Source organism: Bos javanicus, chromosome 9 (genome assembly GCF_032452875.1).
Source record: "Bos javanicus breed banteng chromosome 9, ARS-OSU_banteng_1.0, whole genome shotgun sequence".
NCBI lineage: Eukaryota > Metazoa > Chordata > Mammalia > Artiodactyla > Bovidae > Bos > Bos javanicus.
In genome coordinates this window covers 33,228,633-33,242,066 of record NC_083876.1, presented here as the reverse complement: position 1 = coordinate 33,242,066, position 13,434 = coordinate 33,228,633, and the positions used below count along the sequence as shown (strand labels likewise).

Below are 13,434 nucleotides of genomic sequence, written 5' to 3'. Positions count from 1 at the left end.
ACCCATAATCCTTTCCATCTACATGATTATCAAATATGGGTTATACTCCTTTAAAGATTATCTCCTCTTCTTCATCCCCAGTACCATTTTCATTTCAGTAACACTCTTGCGTGTATAGCAAACTTCCTGCTATGGCACTGAATGAATGCAATTATTACTCTCATTTCTATGTTTGTATACCTGGAGAAAGTCATACAACAGGGCAGACTGGTTGTACCATGAATTTATGGTAACTCTAAATTACCTTAGCACTGCCTGGCAGTCCTTCTATCTGACTGGCCAACTTCTGTCACACTCTTTCATTACTATTTCAGATTTTGCTCACTCTCCTTGGGCTTTTACTTTCAACCATTTCCAGTTGTCGTCCCAGGCTGCTATTGTATACAGAATAAAGCCACCATCACACAAAACACTCCCTCCTGCTTCTGTGCTCATCATCTCTTCTTTCCCTTTAAGTGTAACAGCTGTCTTTGCAATATGACGTCAGTCTCTCGACCTGTATTCTGACCCTCATCTTCATTCAGAAAGCTTACTGCTACTGATAATCCCCCTCTTTTCCCTAGAATATCCAGATTTTCCCTCAGCTAGATGCTGCTCATTGGCTTGCAAACACGTTTAACTTTATTTTTCCATTAAAAAAAGTGAAAACAGTACGTCCCCTGAACTCCGCCATCCAGCCACACTCAACTGTTTCTGGTTGCTTTTCTCTCTACCTCCTTTCCCAACCAGAGATAAATGTGTTTTTGGAGAGATTGGTTTTTCGTATTCTGTAGTCCTGGGCCCCTTACTTAATCCCTGTAAAATGGGAATAATAAACCTACGCCACATGACTTGTGAGAAATAGGTGAATCAATATACACAGAAGACGTAGGACAGAGCTGGGCCCATAGTAACTGACCAACAGTTAGCAATATAGTCATTGCTGATAATATCTCATATCCTTCCATTTATCCAGCCAACTAACATTGTGGAATCATCCTGAATTCCCTCATCCCTCTATTCCAACCCATCCCTGCTGCTGCTGCTAAGTCGCTTCAGTCATGTCCGACTCTGTGCAACCCCATAGACGGCAGCCCACCAGGCTCCCCGTCCCTGGGATTCTCCAGGCAAGAACACTGGAGTGGGTTGCCATTTCCTTCTCCAATGCATGAAAGTGAAAAGTGAAAAGTGAAAGTGAAGTCGCTCAGTCGTGTCCAACTCTTAGCGACCCCATGGACTGCAGCCTACCAGGCTCCTCCGTCCATGGGATTTTCCAGGCAAGAGTACTGGAGTGGGGTGCCATTGCCATCCCTCTATTCCAACACATCCCTAGGCTCTGTTTATTTTCACTTCTCAAATCTCTCTTGTTCTGAACACTTTCCTCTGTCTCTGCTATCCTACTCCCATCATCTCACATGGATCAGAATTAAGAGTCCCCAGTGGTTTTCTGCATTTATTCATTTTATTTCCACAAACTCTCTCCTTATCACAGCCAGACTGAACTATTCTAATTTCCTATCTGAGATTCCTAATCTCCTGAGATTACCACCTAATTTAAAATATTTCCCATTGTTATGATAAAGCCCTCAAATCTACTACATGGTCTAGAAAATCATAAAGATGTAGTCCCTACGTACTTGTGCAAACTTCTTTTGCCCTCTGCTTATAACACTTATCAACTCTCAGTTCTTCAAATGCATTAGCACTCACCTATCACCGCTGCTTTCCATTTCCTGCTCTCTCTACTGGAATGTTGAATGATACTCCTCTTTCTCTTGGCCTAATTAATTCTTACTCATCCTTTATGTTTTACCCAAATGGTCACTTCCTCAAAAGAAGCCTTCCTTGATCTCCCAGAACAGTTCTCATTACTCTATGTTCCTCAAAGTTGGAATTTCACATTTATATAATAATTATTTCAACAAATTCCCCCAATAGAATCCAAGTTTCATAACAGTGACGACTATATCTATTTTTGCTCTCCCTTGTATACCAAGTGCCCAACACAGCACATGGCACATAGCACTCAATAAGTATATATTGGATCAATATTAAACTTCAAGTTCAATGCTGCAAACAGTCCCACTGCTTGTTTAAAAACAAAATACTTCTGCACTAGTCTAGAATGCTGCCCAGTTTATCCAAGTATGGAACATGGCACTAGAAACTAAATATGAATGGCCTTGGGCAAAGGGAAATCAATGTAGTAATTACTGAAAAGAGCAGGGATGGGGAATTCCCTGGTGGTCCAGTGGTTAGGATTTGGTGTTCTCACTGCCAGGGGCCTGGGTTTGATCCCTGGTCAGGGAACCAATATCCCTTGTAGACAAAAACAAACCAAAAAAAAAAGAGCAAGGATGGACAAGTGAGAATGGGGGCAATATTTTTTGGTGGGGGGAAAGTTGGTTACTATTTTTGAAACCTACCATGTTATGGCACTACAATTGTTCATGAGCAGTTAAAAGCCAATGTTAAATAAACTACAATGAAACTGATGCAGTTAAAAACAAAAGAACAAAAACAGAATAGCTTTAAAGCAGTAAAAGGACAGTATATCATTTCATTTTCAATGAAGCTCTAGATGGCTCCGGACAGTAAATCACTTTAAAAATGATACTGACTCAGCAACTGCTGAGGGAAAGGAGGATGTGAGAGAAGATGCGCTGTGTAGCTGTTATTTTAAAGAAGGGGTGAACAGGCAGAAAACCCTGTTTCAAGGCAGAGAGGTGAGTTTTCATAAAGCACAGGATGTTGCCCTTTGTTCTACTCCAACACCTCCTCCTGCTGCTACTATTACCACTACTACTGTCCCAACCAGTACCTGTGACTCCAGCACAGCTGTTCCCAAGTGGCTCACCATAGCAGGGATTCTCAAGCAGGTGGGAAGTATGAGAGAGACATGAGTGATTAAAAATGGCACTACCTCAAAATATTCTGAATTCTTTGCCCTCCCCTTCCCCTCTCTCCAAATACAACTTATGGAAAAAAGCGGTCATATAGATGCAATTTATATATTTCTTTTAAGTGCAACCTCTGATTTTTTTTTGTAGCAGAACCGTTTTCCTAACTACTATATTAATATTAAATTAACTACCTAAAGACAATAACTTAGCAGAAGAAGGGCAATTTAATCTAAGTTTATCTAAAATCTAAGATTTAATCTAATCAATTTAAATCTAAGTTACTCTTGGAGGTATCTGTTTCTTGATTATAAAAATATTTCATTACAGTAATATGCTTTAAGTATTAATTTCTAAAACCACCGAACTTTGGTGTACGTCTGGTGCACTATATCAGACCTTAAGCGACCTCAAATATTATGTCTTAATGTCCATATCCTTAAAGCAATAAAATGAATTTAATTCACTTACTAAAAAATAAAACAGGGCAAGAAAGTGTGAAATCTTTGCTAAAATTTCAAGATCTCAAGAGATTGCTAAAGGTACACAGGGCAACCTCTGAAATTCTGCAGATGATACAATGGCAGATCTACTTTGAAAGGCACTGCTGACAATGACTCTCCTCAGCAACACACAACTAATTCCATGAAAACTGTAGAAACTGTTAAACAGAGAAACAAGAACCTTACAAAGAAGTCAACTGTAACTGAAAAAACACACAAACAACCCCTATTTTCTAAAATCTTCAAATTAAAAGCTTCAAGGATGGTAAAAAAAAAACATGCTCACATTGTGATGGGCTAGCATTTCTTGTTTTGAGAAATAAAGCCACCTTCTAAGCCAGGACACAGAATCAGAATACATAATTATGATTTTTGAAAAAGAAAATGCGTAATTTAATATAACTCTAAATACTCATTTAAAATATTTAAAGATGAAAAAACTGAGCATCACCTGCTCACAGAACAATCATTTCTCCAAAATTAGATTTTTAAAATCTGACATCAAAACATCAAAGTTTCTGTAAGTCACTTAAAAAATGAATTAGATTTTGTTTCATTTTTTAAAAACCTGTTTATTCTTAGTGTGTGTGTGTATACTCACTCAGTTGTGTCCAGCTTTTTGCGACCCTATGGACTGTAGCCTGCCAGGCTCTTCTGTCCTCAGTAAAAACTCTCAGTTTTATAGGATGAATAGCAAAAGCTACTAAAGACCATCAAATGCAATGTCACTACCTGAATAAATAATCATCTTCTAGAAACTACAGCTGAATCAAGAAATCAAGAGACATTTTCACAGATGTAGATGAATAAATTATTAGCTTTATGTCAACACTTTCAACCCTTTCAAAAAGGATAAAAGAAATTAACAGTTCTTTCAATGAAGAAGAGTCACAAAATCTCCCATATACAATTCTATGCTCATCAAAGATAAATTATACTACCTTTTTCATGACGGACAGGAAACAGAAAGAACGCTAACTAACTACTAAGCAAGGAGAGAATGCATTTCTGATATTCATATTGATCTGGATCCAGTGGGCACTCTCAATCATCACAACTGATAGTAATGATTTCTTAGGAAATCTAATGTCAAAGAGCTTTGCATATCATTTATTATCCTATTTTTATCCACTTTAAAATGAAAGACCCATTCTCTTATTTACATTATATAATTAAAAAATGCTCTTTATATAATAATGTTAATCTATCATGATTTCTAAATATCGTAAAAATGTGCTAATTTTCTGCAAAACATGGTAGGTTTTTTGGGAACTACTACTACTGCACTCACACCCACAACCAAGATGAGAGACTTAAGCAAATGATCGCTCTTCACATACTTTCAAAAATAAATCCAGACTTTGGGAAATGTAGTAAAGTACAGACACAACCTCAATATTAGAAGTCATCTGAATAACTGTAGGGCGCTCTGGAGGTATCTGCCTGTAATTTAAGGACTAACTGTAAACTGAGACAGACATTGATCCTATTTTGTTTTTCCCTTTTTCCTAAGAGCTTTGATCAAACTCCCCTAAATAGTTCATGCAGGCAAGTAATAGCGCTGTCTGTGTGCAACAATGAAAACTGACCTGAAATAGTCCAAAATAATCAGGACTGGTGATATACAAACCTGCAATGTGAAAGTAGATCTAAAAACTCAAATGTTAAAAGGTGAGCTAAAATATTCTTATGACAGAGCACCTTTGAGCTTGTGTTAAGTCTTAGGCTTCTTAACGAAAAGGCACAAGTAGACAGGTGTAATTAGTTCCTGTTTCCTCCTCATAAAGATACCAGGAAGGTGGCTTTCAGGGCCCCAGGAGACCTACATGTCAACCTACACACCTATTCCTGCTCTCACCTCACGTCACTCTTTTCCTTCACACACACTCACTCTCTCGTCACATATGAAGCCCAGGTGCCCCAGTTGGCAGTTTTCACCGGTGCGTTAAATGAAGTCTGATGGCTGGAGCTGAATGCCACCGCCTCCAGGGCTCAAGGCTCACCTCTAGCTTGTGGTTGATTTGGGACACAGTCTGGGCTTTGTGGCAAAGCTGCGCAAAGCAGGAGCTCAGGCTGGTCATCTTCTGTCTCCCCTCATAAGTGATGTCCGCCTGGTCCGGATCAATCTCGCCCAGGAGCAGATCCACATCCACGAAGGCCTTGTCGAACTCCTTCTCCAGCACCTCCAGCCACCGGAACATAGATACTCCGCCAGGGGAGACCCCCACGGCGCAAGAGGCTCCCCCTGAGCCCCCTCCGGCCCCCGCCGGGCATGGACCGCCCGCCGACATGGCGCCGTCTAGGGCCTCCCCCGACTGCTGCTGACCCCGTCGTCCACCCCGCGAGAGGAACTGCTGGGACTGCGGGAAGCCCCGCGCACGCACGCTCCGTCCGTCCCCTCTCTTCCCCTCGCGTGGCTAACGCCGGCAACGAAGCCCCAGAGGGGCAAGAGCAGCAGAGCAGAGGCGGCAGCGGTGGCACACGGAAGACGCGGGCCGTCCCACCTCTCGGCCCGCCCCCGCCGCGCATGCGTAGAAAAGACCTAAGCAGACGCAGCCCGGAGGGACGAAATAGGCGGGGCTAGGGTGCGACCTTGGCCTATGAAAAGCCTCCGTTTGAGACCTGCCTGTCAACGGCCATATTGAGAACTGGCATACTCCAGCTTGAATCCCCGAGGCATGGAGACGCATGGTGTGGGGTTCCAAGTTGGAAAGGCCCGGAGAAGAGAAGGTGTCCACGTCGCAGAGGGGAACAGCTTCCACCCCTTTGACTTCATAGTGGGCAGGAACCGTTCTAAAGTAGTCCGACAGAGTTGCCGCGGTAACATTCTGTGGCAGGGAAGAGTGAGAAAGGGCCGTGTGAGCATGCGCAGTGGCCACGTTTTACCTTTTGCAGTCCAATTCCTGTTACGGGTGATATGGGTGGGGTGGGTGGACACACTAGCCCAAGCCTTAAATTGCGGACGGAAACTGCCTAGAACTGCTAGTTGAAGGACAGCGGCTCACCAGGTGTTGCTTAATTAAGAGGAGTCCTTTCCTCTTGTGATTAAAAGTCAGGCAGCCTTGGATTCAAGTTTTAAGTCCTATCCCCTATTCCCTGTACCATCTTTGTTGTATTTTTTAACCTCAAAGCCTCAGTTTCCAAATTTTATTTCGCTCAGTAATAAGGTAAAATGCTTAGCTTCAGTGCTTGGCACTTGATATTCCTTATTATCACACCACAGGTTATACATTTCCAAAGCAACTACCTAAAAATGTTATTAAAAAAAAAAAAAAACTTGGATAGTGTTCGTACACGTGACATTGCAGTGAAACAAAATTATGAAGATTTACATATTCATAGGCAGATTGACAAAGGCAATGGCACCCCACTCCAGTACTCTTGCCTGGAAAATCCCATGGACGGAGGAGCCTGGTAGGCTGCAGTCCATGGGGTCGCTAGGAGTCGGACACGACTTAAGTGACTTAGCAGCAGCAGCAGCAGGCAGATTGAATGCAGAGCCTTGTTGAGGCATCAGGGACACAAAAATGAATGAGACGTGACCCTCCCATTAGCAGAGCACATAGCTACAACTTTAATGTGAATTTTGGGAGTGTTGAGCAGCTGTTCTTTACCATTCCACTTACTCACTCTCAACCCCCTTCCAGCCCAGTCTTGAAAAGGAAGGCGAAAGTAGTCTGATACAGTAGGCTGGTGAGAACTGTCTCTCATACAAGATATTGCCTAAGGGAATATTTCACTGGCTAACTACAGACTCTCCCAGTTAATCTCCATCAAAATCTGCGCTGTGGGTCCCTCACTAATGCCAGTGAGGAATAAAAAATCATAGCTTTAGTTTGCCATCTGGGTCAGGGCAGACTGTTCAACATATCAGTCAATAAAGTTTTTTGGCTTCAACAAACTTGGCTAAGCAAAACTACTCAGATCCTTTCCTTGAGCTTAACTAGGCACATTCACACAGGTTTTACCCAGAAATAATATGAAACTAAGATTTGCATTTCCCACCCTCCAATCTCTGCTCCCAAATTAACTTAATTTTTATCTGCAAAATTTGCAAGAACATCATTACTACAGCCACCAAGTTCCCAGCCACTTTCCCTATTCATAGTACAGTTAGCAATCCCATTTCCAGGAATTTAATGTTAAGTTGGAGTTGAGGGGCCACGTACACATGAAATCACAATAATAGATTTTAGTTATTGAATACATACTATGTGTTAAGCATTTTGTTATTTGCTTTGCTTCTTTGACTCTCACGAAATCCTGGGAGTTAGCTGTTCTCAGTTTGTTATAAATGAGTCACAGAGAATTTAAGTATCTTGGTATATACCTAAAAATCCACTGAGGTGAGATTTCAATCTAGATGTCTTTTTCTCCAAAGTCTTAGCTGTTAATCATGGGGTATAGAAGGATGCAGAAATCCATCTCTTCATGCATAAGTTAATAAGTTGGCAAATCAATCCCAAAGCTTCTTAAAAAAAAAAAAATTCCTTCCCAGTTATAAGCCATATACAAACATTAATATATAAGAACTATTCCCCAAAATTAAGTGTAATACTCATTTTCTATTGCTTTTTGTTGTTGTTGTTCAGTCACTAAGTCATGTCTGACTCTCTTATGACCCCATGGACTGTAGCCCATCAGGCTCCTCTGTCCCTGGAATTTCCCAGGAAAGAATATGGAGTAGGTTGCTATTTCCTTCTCCAGGGGATCTTCCCGACCCAGGAATTGAATCCGTGTCTCCTGCATTGTCAGGCAGATTCTTTACCACTGCATCACCTGGGAAGCCCATTCTATTGCTTACCACTTTCTTTAGTTTATATAAACTACACCTGAAAATAAATTAAAAAAAAAATTTAGCTTCATATTGTATGGGTACAACCAAAATGAATTTTAAGTATTAATATGTATCCAGTGCTCTGATCCTTGGTGAATACCTCCATTTTCAGGACTGAAGAACCCGACTCCACTTCTGTGTACAGTTTTTACAACCACTCCAACAAGTCACACCCTTGTGACTCAGAACACTGTCATCTCATATTGTCCCTTCTCATTACGATGCTGTGTAGCAGCTTCCTCATCCCTATGTGCTGCTCCTTGGTGCTACGTGACTATTTCAAATGCTCATGAGCACCCTTTTGGTAGACGTTATCTTTTGCCCACCTTGATTGGGGTTCTGCACTTTGGCAAGTCAAAGCCGACCACGGACGTGAAAGGCCTGGTTTGATGTTCTAGTGCTGCCATCTGTTGTCAGTGTGCTCCATCTACATGCGTTGCTTTGTGTTGGTCTTTGGAATTGTATAGAATCTCAGTATTTGTGGGACTGAATTTCCTGGGATAATAAAATCTTCATACTTCTATTTGCAATTGCATTGGCAGGAAGTTCTAAAAACTGTTTCATGAATCATGTTTATGTTATAAAAAAAATTTCTTATATAACTTAAATGTGACAATCTTGTTTTAAGAACTTATCCCTACAGAGTTTTACCATAAGGTGTTACTAAGAATACAGTGGGGGACTGAAGAAACTGGGAAAAAAGGGAAGATGTTAAAGATTTCTTTGGTGGGTAATGGTAATTAGCTGTACGGTTAGTATAGATTTCAACAGGCAGATTCTTTAGCATTTGAGCCACCAGGGAAGCCCAAACGTTAATTAGCACATCATTAATTGCAAAGGCACCGTAGTTGAATGGACTTAGAAACCTACCTTGAACTGTAGAGGGAGACTACCATTTATTGAATGCTTCTGTGTGCCAGGCCCTGTACTAAGCTTCACATGTTTCAGTTATTCTCCAGTAATCCTACCAGGAAAAGAAAAAGGTATTAAGCACCATTGGTCACTGGAAACAGTTGTATAATGAATAAGGGGGAAAATCCACTAGCATTTTACTTGAGCAGTGGGAGGAAAGTACATACATACTCATATGTACTATTTATATTTATACATATTTACTAATAATCTGAAACTCTCTGATACACATGCTGAAGAAGTTTGGGCATTCCAAAGTGACTTATTAACCTCATCCTCCTGGTTATTTCTCTTTCATACACAAATGGAACAACTGTTTGCCCTCTTGTTTTTAAAACTTGAGAATTTTGGTGTAGTGATGTAGGATTAGCTCAGAAACCTCTCCCAAGAAGAACCTTCTTTTTTTTTTTCCTCATGTGGGGCTGTGGACGTGTTCCCTGTCTAGTTTCCTGCAAATACCTGTTACAGCATTTACCATACATTTTTTGGCAACAATAATGGTATCTTGCTTATTTTTGAATCCCAGATCCTAACACAGGGCCTTGAATCTAGTAGGAATGCTGAAAATATGTGTCATCAGTTCAAAAATTGAGACGTTACAATAGTCTACTTAGAAAATTCTAAAGACAGTCACTTTTTAAGACATACCTTTAACACCTGCTAGAGAGTAAAACTAAATATATTTTCATATTAGCTCAACAGTTAGGAATATCTATAAAATATATGTTCCTTTAAAATCCAAGGAATATTTTTCCCAAGCTAAAGAGAAAAGTTCATTTAACAGTGATGGATGATTTCACTAATAAACCCAGCACAATTTAGGCTTCAAGAATTATTTTACTTACTCTAGAGTTTAAATTTATAAGATACTAATTTTGCATTGTGTACCCAAATCTAAAACAAAACAGCAAAAAGTAATTTTAAAAATTCCTATTATTTTTAATGTTGTCGTACTACCCAAAACAACCTAAAGATTTAATGTGATCCCTATGAAATTACCCATGACATTTTTCACATAACTAGAACAAATAATTTGATAATTTATGTGGAACCATGAAAGCCCCATTATTGCCAAAGCAATCCTGAGGAAAAAGAACAAAGCAGGAGGCACAGTCCTCCCAGATGTCAGACAATACTACAAAGCTACAGTAATCAAAACAGCATGGTATCTGCACAAAAGCAGAAATATGGATCAATGGAACAGAATAGAGAACTCAGAAATAAACCCACATACCTATGGTAAATTAATCTTCAACAAAGGAGGGAAAAATACACAAGAGGGAAAAGACAGTCTCTTCAGCAAGTGGTGTTGGGAAAGTTGCACAGCCAGATGCAAATCAATGGAATTAGAACATACCCTCACACCACACACAAAAATAAACTCAAAATGGCTTAAATACTTAAATAAAAGACTTGACCCCATAAAACTCCCAGAATAGAACATAAGGAAAACATTCTCTGACATAAATTTTAGCAATGTTTTCTTAGGTCAGTCTCCTAAGGGGCAATAGAAATAAAAGAAAATGTAAAGAAAAAAAAAAAAAACAACAACAACAATGGGACTGAATCAAACTTAGAAGCTTTTGCACAGCAAAAGAAACGGTTAAGTGAAACAAAACAACTGACAGACTTGGAGAAACTACTTGCAAATGATGCAAATGACAAAGGATTAATTTTCAAAATTCGCAAATAGCTCATACAATTCAATAACAAAAAAAACAGTTCAATCAAAAAATGACTCAGTTCAGTTCACTCAGTCGTGTCCGACACTTTGCGACCCCATGGACTGCCGCACACCAGGCTTCCCTGTCCATCACCACCTCCCAAAAGCTTGCTCAAACTCATGTCCACCAAGTTGGTGATGCCATCCAACCTAAATAGATGCCATCTATTTAGACTGGAAGATCTAAATAGACATTTCTCCAAAGAAGACATACAGATAGCAATAGGCACATGAAAAGATGCTCATCATTGCTAATTAATAGAGTAATGTAAATCAAAGCTACAATCAGGTACCACCTCATGTGAATCAGAATGGCCATCATTAAAAAGTCTATAATAATAAATGATGGAGAGGGTGTGGAGAAAAGGCAACCCACTTACATTGTTGGTGGAAATGTAAATTGGTGCAGCTACTATGCAAACAGTATGGAGGCCTCTTAAAAAACTAAAAATAGAGTTGCCATATGACCAGCAATCCCACTCCTGGGCATATAGCCAGACAAAACTATTACTTGAAAAGATACATGTACCCTTATTTTCATAGCAGCTCTATTTATAATAGTCAAGGCATGGAAATAACCTAAATGTCCATCTACAGATAAATGAATAAAGCAGATGTGATACATCTCCAAATTTGATATATGTAATACATATATCATATATATATATATATATGATATATATATATACACACACATACATACACACACACACATACGTGGCTTCCCAGGTGGCACTAGTGGTAAAGAACCTGCCTGCCAATGCCAGTGCAGGAGATGTGAAAGACACAGTTTCAATCACTGGGTCAAGAACATCCCTTGGAGAAGGAAATGGCAACCAACTCCAGTATTCTTGCCTGGAAAATCCTGTAGACAAAGAAGCCTGGTGGGCTACAGTCCATAGAGTTGCAAAGAGTCAGACATGAATGAAGCAACTCAGCACACATGCATGTACAGATACATACGATGGAATACTACTTCTCCCTAAAAAGAATGAAGTAGTGCCACTTATAGCAACATGGACGGACCTAGAGATTATCATATTAAGTGAAGTAAGTCAGAGAAAGATAAATATCATATATCACTTACATGTGGAATCTAAAAATAAATGATACAAATGAACATACCTAGGAAAGAGAAGCAGACCTACAGACACAGAGAACAGACCTGTAGTTGCCAAGGGCAAAGGGAAATGGAGGAGGGAAAGACTGGGAGTCTGGGATTAGCAGATGCAAACTATTATTTATAGGATGAATAAATAACAAGCTCTTACTGTAGAGCACAGGGAATTATGTTTAATATCCTATGCTAAGCCATAATGGAAAAGGATATGAAAAAGAATATATGTAGGTATAACTGAATCACTTTGTTGTACAGCAGAAATTAACACAACATTGTAAATAAACTATATTTCAATAAAGTTTACAAAAATCCATATTACTATATTTCTATTCCCTTACATACTCGAAGACTCGCTATAATTGCTTTCCCACTGTTACCTGATCTACATTCTTCATTTACCCTCTCCCACAGCTCCAGGTTTGGGTGAGCACTATCTAAAACCGCCATTTATCAACAATGCTATCAGAGTTTACTAATCATTGATTCTTCCTCATTCATCCACTGGCAAGTTACTGTTTACATCTCAGATGGTCAGACTTCGCAGATCAGACAGACTACCCCCTCATCAGCCTGTCCTTTATATTTCTTTTGGATTCGTTCCAAAAGGGACCCAAAACAACTGGATTCTGAACACCATTTAACGTTAATTATCTTTTTTATAATGTATATTTAAAAGTACAAACTTTTTTTAAAATGATCTCATTAGAATTTTTATAGCCTTCTAAATGAACAAGTCAAAAAGGTATAGTAAACAGTTACGCAAAAAGCCATGTCACAACCATTGTTAAAAGTATAATTTCTATGACCCTCAGGTGGTTGCAACTCACTCAAAACTCTTTTGACTTTTGTGGTCATGATGAGCAAAAATGAAGGTGAAAAGACTTCTAGTGTGGACATTTGTCACTAAAAAATGGGGGGCTGTCCATATTTGAACCCTAGGACTTCCCTGGTGGCTCAGATGGTAAAGAATCTGCTTACAATGCAGATCAAACCCAGGTTTGATGCCTGGGTTGGGAAGATCCCCTGGGAGAAGGGAATGGCAACCCACTCCAGTATTCTTGCCTGGAGAATTCTATGGATGGAGGAGCCTGGTGGGCTACAATCCATGCGGTTACGAGGAGTCAGACACGACTGAGTGACTAACACTTTCCTTTGGTTAGGGAATTGTCTCCTTATGTGACTAGAATACTGGAAATTTAGTCCTCCTTCCATAATGAACTGAAAACATCAGATAACACTTTCCCAGCTCTGTGACAGCTAGAGCACAGGCATATGACCCAGGTTCACCTAACCGAAAAATCATCCACCTGAAATTTTTAACATGCAGATTGTGAGGCAGGGATGGACAGAATTCTTGCTGATAGGGAGGATAAGGTGAGGGTAGCAGCATCCTTTTGCAGTAGCCACAGTGTCAGCAAGCATATCCAATTTCCTGTTCAGTGGTGGAAGCAAGGGCATCT

The 13,434-nt window shown here is 39.9% G+C and overlaps 1 protein-coding gene across 2 annotated transcripts in view; it reads right to left on the bottom strand.

Annotated features, from left to right (window-relative positions):
- Positions 1–6,127, bottom strand: part of GOPC (golgi associated PDZ and coiled-coil motif containing) — a 40,241-nt gene extending 34,114 nt beyond the window's left edge. Inside the window, exon 1 of one of the 2 annotated variants that reach the window (XM_061427470.1) lies at positions 5,386–6,127. In XM_061427470.1, the coding sequence (XP_061283454.1) occupies positions 5,386–5,673 (288 nt within the window). In that variant the 5' untranslated portion in view covers positions 5,674–6,127. The remainder of the gene's footprint in view (positions 1–5,385) is intronic. The other variant, XM_061427471.1, reaches the window with a different exon arrangement.
- Between the last annotated feature and the right edge of the window lie 7,307 nt (positions 6,128–13,434).